General features: G+C 45.9%; 1 protein-coding gene across 1 annotated transcript; it reads left to right on the top strand.

Moving 5' to 3' along the window:
* Window positions 1-557: 557 nt before the first annotated feature.
* Window positions 558-11160, top strand: FUCA1 (alpha-L-fucosidase 1). The gene is made up of 8 exons (XM_037499720.2): window positions 558-931; window positions 3044-3178; window positions 3524-3661; window positions 5563-5668; window positions 6852-7052; window positions 8112-8302; window positions 9330-9429; window positions 9936-11160. The coding sequence occupies exons 1-8, from the start codon at window positions 558-560 to the stop codon at window positions 10074-10076; spliced, it is 1386 nt and encodes a 461-aa protein (XP_037355617.1). The 3' UTR covers window positions 10077-11160.
* Window positions 11161-14171: the final 3011 nt, after the last annotated feature.

Here is a 14171-nt window from a genome sequence, read left to right as displayed (position 1 = left end):
ATAATAGACAAAATAGTCACACGGGCTCTTCCTCTTTCAGCATCCACTCTGCTCCGTCCTCTTAATGCTGGGGAGGTGGGGAGAATGCTTCCTCCCCACCATCATTTTTCTACGCCCCCCACCCCCCTTTATTTCCACCAAGGCTGTTGCAACACCCTTTCACCTGGTGGTCTTCCTCTAGGCTTTCTCTGCTATACTATATTTCAAAGTCCCCTGTGACTCATAACGGCAAAATAAACTACTGCAAGTTCTCGCACTCAAAGGACCTTCCCCACCTTCAGGATTGAACTGGGTAAAAAAAAAAAGCCCTTTGTAAACGTTTCGTTCCTCCATCCACAGAGCGGGTCAACATCTCCCTGCGTCTTCCCCCTTCGAGCGCCAGAGGGCGCCGCAGGGCCGGCTGACCTGGAGGCGAGGCGACTCCGTCGCCTGAGAGGACCCACCCCCTTTTCCTTCCGAGCCAATCATTAGCCCCAGTGGGCGGGGCCTCACCCCGCCCCCGCACCTGCGCGTTAAAAGGGGGCGGCGGCCTGGGGCCGGGGTTGAGGCCTGAGGCGATGGGCGCGCCGCGGCGACGGCTGCTGCTGCTGGCGCTGGCGGCCCTGTGGGCCGCGGCGGCGCTCGCGCGGCGGCCGGGCCCTCGGCGCCGCTACACCCCGGACTGGCGGAGCCTGGACGCCCGGCCGCTGCCGGCCTGGTTCGACGAGGCCAAGTTCGGGGTGTTCGTGCACTGGGGCGTGTTCTCCGTGCCGGCCTGGGGCAGCGAGTGGTTCTGGTGGCACTGGAAGGGCGAGGCGTCGCCGCAGTACGAGCGGTTCGTGAGCGACAACTACCCGCCCGGCTTCAGCTACGCCGACTTCGGGCCGCAGTTCTCGGCGCGCTTCTTCGACGCCGACCACTGGGCCGACCTCTTCCAGGCCGCCGGCGCCCGGTGAGTGCGCGCGGGGCGGCGCGCGGCGGCGGCCGGGGGGGGCGGGGGCCGGAGTGGGGCGGCCGGGGGGCCGGAGGGGGGCCGGAGCCGGGGGCGAGGGGGGCGGAGTGGGGCGGCCGGGGGGGGCCGGAGTGGGGCGGCCGGAGGGGCGGCCGGGGGGCGGGGCCGGAGCGGGGCGAGGGGGCCGGCGGCCGGGGGGGCCGGAGCGGGGCCGGAGCGGGCGGCGGGGTCGAGGGGGCCGGAGTGGGGCGGAGGGCGGCGGGGGGGGAGGGGGCGGAGCGGGGCGGCCGCGGAGGGGCCGGAGCGGGGCGGCCGGAGCGGGGCGGCCGCTGCCGCGGGCGAGACCGGCCGGGCATCACGCTCCGCTGCCTGAAGAGGCGAGCAGGTGGCTCGTGGGGGCGCAGAGGGGCGCCCGCCGGGCACCGGGAGGAGGTCAGGCCTCGGGAAGTGGCGCGCGGAGGAGCCCTCAGCGTCCCCGCGCTGTGTCTGCACCTTACACGCGGCCTGGAGAGGACCGAGCTGGGGGACACCGCCCGGCCCTTCCAGGTAGGCAAGACAGGTGCCCTCCAGGTGAGGAGTCCGGGATTTCCAGCCAGCTTTATGCTCTGGCCGTAGTTCCGTGAACTTGAGCCAGGCCCTTGGCCTCCCTGCAGCCTCCTGCCGCGGTTACAGAAAGGAATTGTTTTCTTAAGCTTTAGTATCGCTCAGAGGGAAGGGAGAGAAAGATGCCGCGTCGTGGGCCTCCGTCATCCGCCCTCCGTGCCTTGCACAAAGTGCCCAAGTGGTCAGGTGTGTTGACAGTTGGAGCCTGCCTGCGTGTGGACGGTTCAGAAAACGGAAAAGCAGGGCTGGGGGTGGGGGGGATGGAGAGAGACTGGGAGGACCCCTGAGGCTTTTGGAGTTTGGGACCAGTCCTGAAGGAGTAATCCCCGGGAAAGGCATTTGCCAGGTGTTGAGACAGGTCTGTGGGCTGGAGGAGAGTGAGAATGGAGGCGGGGAGATTTCCCAGCTCCCGGCTTAAAGCAGTTTTTCCACCCTTGCCTGTCTTCTTAGTGGTCTGCTAGGTTTTAAGTTCTCTTGTGCCAAAGAGAAATACACTTGACATATAGTGTTTGCCATTAAATATATAGGAACATGAAGAGTGTAGGTGTCTCTGTCTTCTAGGAGCCTTAGAGAGCCATAATTTATAAATGAAAAAAATTAAAATCTAGGTGACATCTTTTGTTCAGCCCCCTTGTTTTGTCCTTTGTCCTTTGTCCTGCCCCTGGTTTTATGGACAGGATGATGACTGGGAGGAATCTAATGCCCGAGGACCCAATCTCATGACTCCCATGCTGAGAGTTTGTTTCAGCACACCAGGGCCTGCAAACCATGGCCAGAGGGCCTGGTTGCCTGTCTGTTTCTTCTGTAAGCTTCATGAGATGAAAATGATTTTTACAATTTTAAAGGGTTGTTTTAAAAAAAAAGAAGAAGAAGAAGAAGAATCTGCCACAAAGGGGACCGTGGCCCACAAAGCATGAAGTACTATCTGGCTCTTAGTCTCAGAGTTCCCCATACCAGCTTGACTTAAATTGTTGCATTGCCAGACAATGTCGATTTTTCTGCCCCAAAAGTAAATGAAATGTTGAGTGATTTGGTTATTTCAACACTTGCCTTTTCTCCCGCAATTCTTTGGGTCTTGTTTTACCTCTGTGAATGAGAGGCAAGGACTTGGACTTGGTAAAACAGTTTACTTTTCTATCTTCTGCTATTTCAAGCAGAGATTTCTTTCTCCTTTAGGGCAAAGGGTTAAAAAGAAAAAACTAATTATTAATACCCAGAAGAGTTGAAAGACAGGATTCTTTTCCCTGGCCCGTTCCTTCCTTCCCTCTGGGACTCCTCCTCAGCAGGGAAATCTAGACTGTGGCTTCCTCAAGTTTGCTTTCCTAGAGCAGTACCCAAGGGGAACTGTCTGCAGCAGCTCCCTGGGTGTCACTAATACAGTCTCGTGTTTAAGAGTACCTCCTGTTGTCGAGTGCTCCCAGCCATTTAAAAAGTCTCTGGCATGCTGGGTAAAGTCATGTTCATGGCCCAAAGCCCACTTCTTTGCTTACATGGTTTTGATGTCCACAGGTATGTTGTCCTGACAACAAAGCATCACGAAGGCTTCACGAACTGGCCAAGTCCCGTGTCTTGGAACTGGAACTCTATGGACCTGGGACCCCATCGTGACTTGGTTGGTGAATTGGGAGCCGCCATCCGGAAGAGGTGCGTGTCTACTCATCCCTTCTCCACTCGTGTGTCTTTTCTAAGCTTGCATTTAGTGAGTTACCCAAAGGGCTTCTGAAGCCTTTGAATTAGCAATGTTTGGTGCTTGGTAGTTTTCATGTGATGAGAGGTGACACCATCAGAGAAGTTCATGACCTTATCTCGTTCTCGTTAGGAAGGATCTCCAGGCTAGACCACAGCATCCCATTTGCATTATCAAAAGCATGGTAAACCAAATCATTGTTGGTAAACCAAATCTAAGTTTCACTTAGATATAAAATGCTACAATTGAGTTTTTCTCAAAATAAATTATTTTCCTCTTGCTGTCCTATTTTTCTGTCTAAGGCACATACGCTATGGACTCTATCACTCACTCCTGGAATGGTTTCATCCACTCTACCTACTTGATAAGAAGAATAACTGCAAAACTCAGCATTTTGTCAGTGCAAAAACAATGCCAGAGCTATATGACCTTGTTAACAGGTAAAAGGTTTTGAACTTGTGATATTTACCACACAAATCAGAGCTTCCTGTGGATACTGTGAACTTGGGGGATTATGATGAAAATCTCGAAAATATTAAAATAGAGGGAAGGTTGTGTTAAGACACAATATATTTTTTTCTCCCATTTTTCAAAACTTCCATAATGTGCTCATATTGCTTTGATAAATTAAAACAATCAAACAAAACCAAGGATGAGAGTAAGTCAAAATTTCATTTCCTTTGCATGATATTTTCTTTGTCAGGACCTTGGAGAGGGGTAATGAGGCCTAAGGGACCCTGCAAAGAATTTGGCATTGGCAGATCTGCCTGCATTTGAGCTCAGGCTCTTTGTTACTTACAAGCCTTCGGCAGATCACCCTTCTGAGCCTCAGATTCTCTCTTTGTGAAGCAGGAATAACAGTGGCTTATATACCACATTCAGAATAATGTGTGAAAAATATCACAATACCTGGTACAAAATAAGTTATCACTGTCATGCTTAAAATGATTGCTTTCATTTTGGATTTGTCACCATATTTTATTCCTAGTTCGCCCGTCTTTCTGCAGGCTCATAGAAAATGATGGACCTTTAAAGCTTAAGAGGCTTTACCTGGACTCTCAGTTTAGATTTTAAAAAAAAAAAAATTGTATCCAGATGACCTTTGTAAGGAAATAATACAGTTGTAAGAAACCAGCAGAGCTCAGAGTCAGACGGAACTGGATCTAAAATCCAGTGTTGTTTTGTTTTCTTACTTTGTGGCCCTCAACAAACCATGTAATCTTTCTAGATCGCAATGTCTTTTTCTGCAATATGGGTATAATATACATTATAGGGTCATTGTAAGAAATAATGAGATAGTGAGTGTGAAGTGCCTGGTGTGATTTAGGCCCACCCAAAACAGACTCTGCTCTCTGTCATGTAGATGGGCAGTGTTTTCCCTGGACGCAGTGCAGGATTTGGCGTCAGGAGTATCTGCATTTGAGTTCTACCTCCTCTTACCAGCTTTGTTACCTGACACAGTTACCCTGCTGAGCCTTCCAAAATGGGGGTGATACTGATTACCCTATAGATATATACATGCACACTCTCACCTTATAGGGCTCAGACTAACAAGATGTAAATGGTGCAGCTGTGGCTCAAGTGGACTCAATAGATGCTTTACAGTTAAAGCTTTGGGTAGTCATCCCCCAAAGTGCATTTGGTAGAATAGTTCAAGTGCTCAGTACATCCTCAACTTGGAAACCTTAATCCTATAGGGCACCACTTTTTTCATGTAATTAGTTGCTGGAAGGAAACTAATTTGTGTATGTGTGTACGTATGTGTGTGTGTGTATATATATGCACACACACTAATATATACACATACACATATATATGCACTTTGTGTATATATACACAAACAGATTGGTTTCCTTCCAGCAGCTAACTACATGAAATATATATATATATATATATATATATATATATTACAGCTCTACTTTTTTATAAGACATAAGTAAAGGGTTAGGAGCAAATATACCAAAATACTGCATATAGAACAGTGGTTATGTTAGCAAAGGGTTGTATTTTTTGGGGTTTTTTTTGGGTTTTTATTTGGTTTTTTGGGACCCTCGCCGGCGGCCAGGGATCGAACTGGCACTGCAGAAGCTGCGGGCAGCCTCGCAACCCAGCACTCAACCGTTGCGCCACCAGGGGAGGCCCACAAAGAGTTGTTTTTTGACGGGGAGGGAGGAGGCGTTATTTTTGCCTTTTTAGTTTTCCACATTCTTTGCTCTGTGATGTTATGGTGCTCTCAAAATGGGAGAAAACTAATTTTTAAATATTTCTTGCAAAAATATATCTGTAAGACTTGACTTTGCGTGAACTCCGATGCGCTCACTGCTGATGGTGTGCCTTTCAGGTACAAACCTGACTTGATTTGGTCTGATGGAGAGTGGGAGTGTCCAGATTCTTATTGGAACTCTACTGAGTTTCTTTCTTGGCTCTACAATGATAGTCCAGTAAAGGTATGTAACCCTGTGACTTATCTCTTATTTATGTTATGACAAATGAAAGCCAAGATCTTGTGTAATGGCAATAACAGCAGCAGTTGTTAATAGTAATATCAGCATGGGGTTAGTAGGAACCAGGGGTGTCACGGATGTAAATGTTGCTTTTATAATTCTTTTCTCTCATTTCTTTGAATGTGTGCTTGCTTTTTCTTCTTCAATTCCTGATTTTGTCAAATAGGCTTAAACTGAAGCAGTAGAATAGAAATAGTATGTTGATGACCCAGACTGCCATAGAGAAAATAAACTAGTAAGCAGACAAGCATTATGCATGAGAAAACCATCCCAAAAATTAATACATAAAACATATACAATTAAATGGTAGGAATAAAAGACAGATATCTATGACCTCACCTATGTTGATTGTGTACTCTATGTTGATTGTGTAATTTAACACTCAATGGGAAATTTTAATTCCCTTACAGCCAAATTCTTGGCCTTGTTCCTTCTCCCCAGAATCCACACCATTACACTTCAGGTGGCTGCCCATTTACAGTTTGTATTTGATACACTCACATATGAGCCTCATAGTAATATTAAACATTTATTTTAACATGTTCCATGTAATGATTTCTCATAGGTTCGCCAAATGTTGGAGGGAGGAAAAGAATATCTGATTGTTGACTTTTCTTTACCTAGACAAAGAAAGTCAGAATTGTGTTGTAGAAGGTTTTGGACTGGTTCAAATACCTGATTCATATTTCCAGCTTTCCAAACTCTGTAACCTCAAAAAAGTCTTCTCTACATTTCTCCTCTAACAGAAGAAATTATTTACTAAAGGGTCTTTCAGATAGGGTCCCCCAGCTCTGATTCCACCCGAATCTCCACTAGACCAGGGTTTTTCAGCCTGGGCCCTAGTGACTCTGCTGGGGGGGGGGGGGGGGGGCCTGTCCTGTCTATTCTAAGATATTTAACTGCGTCATCTATCCACTAGATGGCAGTAGCACCACCCCAGTTGTGAAAACTGAAACTGTCTTCAGCCTTGATCAAATCCTCCTCCAATACAAAAGGGCGCCTAGAACTCCCGCTCTAGGTTAAACCTACTCCATGCTTCCAGGGAGACTCAAATTGATCATACAGCACTAGGTAAGGAAGCTGAGTGGATTGACACCTGACGACCCTGTGCTCTTGGCATCTTTAGGACGAGGTAGTAGTGAATGACCGATGGGGCCAGAACTGTTCCTGCCACCACGGAGGATACTACAACTGTCAAGACAAATTCAAGCCGCAGACCTTGCCGGATCACAAGTGGGAGATGTGCACCAGCATAGACAAGCTGTCCTGGGGCTACCGTCGCAACATGGTGATATCCAACATTGCCAGTGACGTGGAGATCATTTCAGTAAGATGCCTGGGAGTTGGTTATTTGTAGCTACTTTCTGAAGCTAGCCTTGTCACAGAAAGTGGTAGCAGTACCCTAGATGTGAGTGCAGGTCAGAGCCATTAAGGCTCTTGCCCATTCTCATGGAAACCCGTCCTGAGGAGATAATTATAATTAGAGAAGAAAGCTCTGTGGACAGAGGTGTTCTTCTCAGGCCCGTTTTCAGTTGGACATAGAGGTGGTTTCAATTTTTTTTTTACCACCATAAAGGGATAAGTAAGTAGATTGAGGAATTTTCCTTAGCTATTAAAATATTCATGAATATGCTATAGGTTAATGCTTAGAGAGCTAAGTTAAAAAAAAAATCTACATATTCTGGCAACTATATAAAATTAACAGTAGAGGAGCAAGACTGAGAGGAAACATCAAAAGTTAGCTTGGGGTGGCTTTAGGTGACTATAGGAAACAAAGGAATTCTCCTTTTTAAAATGTTCTGTGTGACCTTAATTTTTCTGGACTGCCTTGCCATGCACCGGCATGAGACACAGTAAGCACACCTCCTGCTCCAAAGCCTTGGAGATACATCTATTTGCAGGATGCTTTCCATTTCTGGCATATGTGTTTATATAATCCATCACGTACTGAGTATTATCCAAGACCCTTCAGCTCTCTTCTATCTCCCCAAGTCTCCACAGCAGATCCACACCTCCCCTCTATGACCCCAGTGTTCACTGTGATGGCGAATAGCCCTGTGCCTTGTGCTCAGCTTCCTGCCCATACCTGGTACCTCTGGCATGTGACCCAGCCCACTACCGCGGACTCCATGGAGACCCAGCTTCACAGGGAAGTGCCCTGGTGGCTCCCTGGAATACACATTAACTGATTTCTCCATCTTATAGCAGATTTCTCAGTTTTCTCATGTAAGCCTGTCCTGCTTTTATAATGGCAAAAGTATGTAATATTTCTAAAAGGATAGAGGCTATTCACAAAGCAGGGAGAGGATGTACCCTAGATTTTTCTCCTTAATATCTATTCATTCCTGATACTCATAGCAGGATTTCATGATTCTGTCCCCTCCAGGAACTGGTCCAGACAGTCAGTTTGGGAGGCAACTATCTTCTCAACATTGGACCAACTAAAGATGGACTGATTGTTCCTATCTTCCAAGAAAGGCTTCTTGCCGTCGGGAAGTGGTTGAACATCAATGGGGAGGCCATCTATGCCTCTAAACCGTGGCGGGTGCAGTTAGAGAAGAACACGACAACTGTCTGGTGAGTCTATAGGGTGGGGCTGGGGCCCTTCTGAACTGGTGTCTCCTTGGAGCCCCGGTGTTATCAGCCAAGCTGCAAGTCACCTCAAGGTAATCCTAAAGCTATTCTTTTGCCATTACATTTATATTCCAGTTTATATCTGAGGCCAACAGGACATCTTTGACTAGAAAGACTGGTAGTAGGCTTGGTGAAAAAAGCTACAAAGCATCAGTCAGTGACATTGTTACCCTGCTCCTAAAATCAGTAATAGTTCATACTTGAATGGCACCCACAGTATGTCAAGCTCCACTCTAAATCCTGGCCACTCACTGAATCCCTCAACAATCAAAGTAAATCGCCATGTTACAAGTGAGAAAGGGGCCCAGGGCAGCGATCTAACTTGCCTAGGATGACTAATCTAGTAAGTGAAGAAGTTGTGATTCTTACTTGGAATTTTGGATCTAGTTATTTGATCCGGGACTTCGTTTTTTCAACTGCAAACTAGGGTGATGATACTGAGCTTATTAGAGTTGTTGTGAGGGTTAAATGAGACAACATCAAGCACCGTGCAGAGTGCCAGGGTCACACTAAGTGTTCAGAAAAGGCATCTGCCAGCATTACACCACAGGTCAAGGGAAACAGGCCATCCACTATTCTGGGTGAGTTTCTGCTTAGTGCTTTTTATCCTCTACATGTGGTGAACTCTCACAAACAAATACGCCTTCATGGCATCTTACCCTTGTACCCTCAGCTGTTACCACATGGATTTGTAGTTGAAAAAAGATTTGAATAAGGCAAATGGCTTCAGTGTGAAAATAACTAGTGTAAGAGTTAAATTTTTTTTAAACTTGCAACCCAATAGAGAGGGAAAGTGAAGATACCACCAGAAAGAACCTCACAGGACGACTTTCATCCAGCAAACATTAGTTAGTTTGACTTGGCAGTGCTCCCAAGTAGCATCCAGACTCCAGGTCTCAGAATTGGCCACTGAAAGGGACATGCATAAGGTTATGTATCAGGGAATCTTTGAAAGGTGTTCTTTTTCCAGGTATACCTCAAAAGAATCTGTTGTTTATGCCATTTTCCTCCACTGGCCAGAAAATGGAATCTTAAGACTTGAGACCCCCAAAACTACCTCAACTACGCAGGTAAGGAGCCTCCATCTGTCCTTTCTGAAATGCGCCTTTTCCTAAGGAAATTGGCAGGTGTTCTCTATTTCCCTTACTTCCCCGGTTTCCCTTTTTTTTTAATATATATAAGATTTATTTATTTATGCATACAAGAGCTGGGGTTCAGGCCAGAGGTGTGGGGGCTGAGAGGATTCAACAGAGACAGAGTGGGGAGCAGAACAGGCAGACTGACTGAAAAACACTGCTGAGGGGAGCAGCAGGCAAGACAGGAGAGGTCTGCTGTGCCATATAGGTTGCTCTCTGGCCGGCTGGGGATTGAACTCGTGCTGCAGAGGCTTCAGATAGCTTCACAGTGCTGTGCTTAACCCCTTGTGCCACCAGGGAGGCCCTCTCTCCCACCTTTATTCCACTTTCTGACTGTCTTCCCCACCCTGGCCCACCATGTAGTTTCCCACTGTGTTCAGGCCATATTCTGTATGCATCAGTGCATTGATGTTCTTTCAATTCCCTTTTGCTTTCTGCAGATAACAATGCTGGGAATCCAGAAAGATCTGAAGTGGTCCACAGATCCCACTGAAGGGCTCCTCATTAATCTGCCCCAGGTGCCACCCTATGCTCTCCCAGTTGCATTTGCTTGGACTATAAAGCTGGCAGATGTGATGTGATCATTGGAGTTCAAGAGGAGAGGACACCACCTGCTGTTGGCTGCTTTATTTTCCTCTTATAGCACCATCATTGTAATAAACCACTCTTCTCTACCCAGCGATGGCTTTCCTGGCACGTTTTAATCAAGGAACTGAGTACACTATACTGAGGTCTCAGTGGATCTCAGATCTGAGGTCCATTGCTAGCATCTCTCTCTCTCTCTGATCATCAGAAGGAATTAAACAGTTAAAAGCTCTGAGTTAGTCCATTCCTAACTTTGGAAATTATCGACAGTGGAAACCTCCTTTCATTCTCTGATAACCCGCCTGCATATGCAATGACTTCAGATAAAGAATAAGCCGGTTCACCCTGTTGCCTATGGGAGAGTTGAAAAGGGTTTAGCAAGCTCAGCCACATGATATTTGTTCAGGATCAGTTGTCACCAACATTCCCCAAATCTCCCAAGGAGCAGGAGAGTCTGGAGGGGAGGAAAGCCTTCCCAGGCTACCAATGATAAACTTTTCTAAAGTTTTCGCAGCAAACGAAAACCTCTGAAATCTAGTCTGTTTACAGTGATACTACTAAGAAAATGAGTGTGATTCTGACCTCTTTAAAATATAATCAAATAAATTTTGTATGTCAAATCATTTCTACCAGAAAGCATGTTGTTTTCTTCTCTTGGTTTCTATATGGACTGCTTATAGCTTTAATGTGTCTTTCTTTTTGTAAGGCCTACCACATCTCCTTCTATAGAACAAAGAACGTAATTCCTTTAGTTTTTCTGCTCCTCACTTCCAGTACCATTCTACTGAATTGTCTATCAGTTCAGCCTCTTTAACTGTTATAGATTTAATCAAGTTTTTGTTTCTTTTCATTTAATAGATATCTTTAGAAATCTTTACCTAACAATTAGGAGTATGTTTTTCTCAAGCATATTTGGAACATTTACAAATGTAAATACCAAAGAAACAGTATCATAGGCTATATGTATGTCTGCAACATAATTAAAGGATCATAGTCTTTAGAGAGTACTCTGGGAAGATAGTGGCAAGGAAGCCAGGAATCTCTCTCAAAACTAAACAATTATATGGGCCTCCCCTGGTGGCGCAGTCGGTTGAGCACCGCGCTGTGAAGCTGTCCGCAGCCTCTGCAGCGCTGGTTCGATCCCTGCTGGCTAGCAAGGGTCCCACATGGCGCAGCAGACCTCTCCTATCTCGCCCGCTGCTCCCCTCAGCAGTGTATTTCATCAGTCTGCCTGTTCTGTTCCTCGCTCTGTCTCTGGTGAATCCTCTCACCCTCCCACACATCTGGCCTGTACCCTGGTTCTTGTATGAATAAATAAATCTTAAAAAAAAAAAAAAACTGAACAATTATATTGGCAAAATCTGTCTGATGTGACTATTTTAGAACTCTGGGTACTACCCAAGGCTTTCATCTTCCAGAGGAAGCCTCAAATGGTAAAATGTGGTCAACTTTGCTCCGTTTCAGCTACCTGTTCCCATCATGTAGCAGGTAGTTGTGCACCTGGCCTTTGAGCAAAATGCACACAGCTTGTGGGAACCAAGGGCAAAAAAGAATAAATATTGGCGATATATGTACATTTTTAAAAAAATTTTTGACGGTTTTATGCAAACAAGAGCTGGGGTGTAGGGCAGAGGTATGGGAATGTGTGAGAGGATTCAGAAACGAATGGGGAGCAGAACAGGTGAATTGTCTGTAATACACTGCTGAGGGGCGCAGTGGGCGAGTCAGGAGAGGTCTGCTACTCCATGTGAGTTAGCTCCATGGCCAGGGATCAAACTTGTGCTGCAGTGGCTATGGACAGCTTCATAGTACTGAAGCTTAACCCCTAGCGCCATCAGGGAGGATCCTAATATTTGTACTATTATATCTCTAGTATTTGCATTCTGATCATTGATTGTTGTAGACAAAGTTATAGACAAAGAGGTGGGCAGCCATTGTTACACCTCCCTGCATTGTTGCAAGCTGGCTAAGTGGCCTTCCAGAGAATTTAAAGGGCTATCACCCTTTCCCCCTTCTTTCATTTTTACCCTTTTGGTAGCCAGACATCAAAGATGGATATTTAAAACAACAACTTGTGTGGGAGAAACTAGAAAGTAATGAGGTATCCCCAGTGAGAGATTCAGAAAAGGAAACTTAAATTTACACCTCCGACATCCTCAGCACAGAGACAGCCTACAACAATCAAAAAGGCAAAAACAAAAATAGTCACAAAACCCAGCAAAGTCTAGGGGAGAGGGAAGATCTGATTTCCAGAGTTCCACATTAGATTCAAATGTCCAGTTTTTTTATATCTTTTCTTACATCGTTGTTCATTTTTGTACAATATTTTATTTCTCCCCTCATGTAGTCCCCATAATTCTCCCCCTACTGCAACACCTGTCACCATCACCATAGTCCCTTCTGCTCTCCCCTGTTTTGATACCTCTCCCACTCCCTCCTCTACTGCATGCCTTAGATCTGTGGTTTGCCTGAAAGTTTTGCCTTTTTCCTCATCTTCTGTTCTGTTTCCCTGTGTTACTCCTATAAGTGAGACCATCTGATATTTTAAATGTCCAGTTTTAAACAACAAACTTCCCCCCCCAAAAAAAAATCACAAAATATTCAAAGAAACAGGAAAGGGGCCTCCCTGGTGGTGCAGCAGGTTGAGCGCAGTGCTGTGAAGCTGTCCGCAGCTTCTGTAGGGCGGGTTCGATTCCTGGCTGGCCAGGGAGCAACCCGCATGGGGAGGCAGACTGCTCCTGTTGTGCCCGCTGCTCCCCTCAGCAGTGTACTTACGTCCTTCTGCCTGTTCTGCTCCCTGCTCTGTCTCTGGTGAATTCTCTCACCCTCCCATGCCTCTGGCCTATACCCCAGTGCTTGTATAGATAAATAAATTAAAAAAAAAAAAAGCCATTCAGGAAGGAAGGAAGGGAGGGAGGGAGGGAGGGAGGGAGGAAGGAGGAAGGAAGGAAGGAAGGAAGGAAGGAAGGAAGGAAGGAAGGAAGGAAGGAAGGAAGGAAGGAAGGAAGGAAGGAAGGAAGGAAGGACCATTCCAAAGAAAAAGCTAAATAATCTGAAACTGTCCCTGAAGAAGACCTGGTGGCAGATATACTAGACAAAGACTTGAAAATAATCACCTTAAAGATGCTCAAAACACTCAAGATGTGGAGAAAGTCAAGAAATGACAAATGAATGAAATGCATTTATCAATAAAGAGTTAGAAAAACCTAAAAAGAAGCCATAAATTCTGGATCTGAAAAGTACAATAACTGAAGAGAAAAATTCACCTAAGGGATTCAAAGAGACTTTAGCTGGCAGAAGAAAACAGTAAACCTAAAGATAGGACATGGAAATGACTGAATCTGCAGAACAAAAAGAAAAAAGGATTGAAGAAAATACCGTATTTTAGGCCAACAATTAAGTCTCACTAGATTTAAAGATACATAGTTTGACCACAACTGAAAAAGTTACAATAACAGACGGAAAACTGAGAAATTCACAAATTTATGTAAATTAAACTGCATTCACACTACCAAAGCAGCAAAGAAATAATCCCAAGGAAAATTTACAAATATATAGAGATCAATGAAAATTAAAAATCAGCACACCAAAACTCATGGAATGCAGTGACAACAATGTTAAGGTGGAAATTTGTAGGAATAAGCACATTAGAAAGCAGTAAGATCTCAGGGCCTCCCTGGTGGCTCAAGGGGTTAAGCACCACACTATGAAGCAATCCACAGCCTCTGCAGCATGAGATCGATCCCCTGCTGGCCAGAGAGAAACCCACATGGTGCAGCAGACCTCTCCTGCCTCGCCCTCGCCCGCTGCTCCCCTCAGCATTGTATTTCAGCCAGTCTGCCTGTTCTGTTTCCCACTCTGTCTCTGGTGAATCCTCTCACCCCCCCCACATATCTGGACTGCACCCCAGCTCTTATATGCATAAATAAATAAATCTTAAAAAAAAAAAAAGAATAGTAAGATCTCAAATGAGCAACCTGTCTTTGCGTGGGAAATAGTAGCGCTTCATCTTACTGTTTTGAGAAACAGTCATACTATGTGTGTTGCTTATGAACTTGTTTTCCCACGTGTCCCAGACTCCAACACCATGA

The sequence above is a fragment of the Talpa occidentalis genome, unplaced genomic scaffold (assembly GCF_014898055.3).
Source record: "Talpa occidentalis isolate TD23 unplaced genomic scaffold, MPIMG_talOcc4v2.1 talOcc4.9, whole genome shotgun sequence".
Classification (NCBI taxonomy): domain Eukaryota; kingdom Metazoa; phylum Chordata; class Mammalia; order Eulipotyphla; family Talpidae; genus Talpa; species Talpa occidentalis.
The sequence above is the reverse complement of the archived record's forward strand: the minus strand, read 5'-3'. Positions and strand labels throughout refer to the sequence as shown.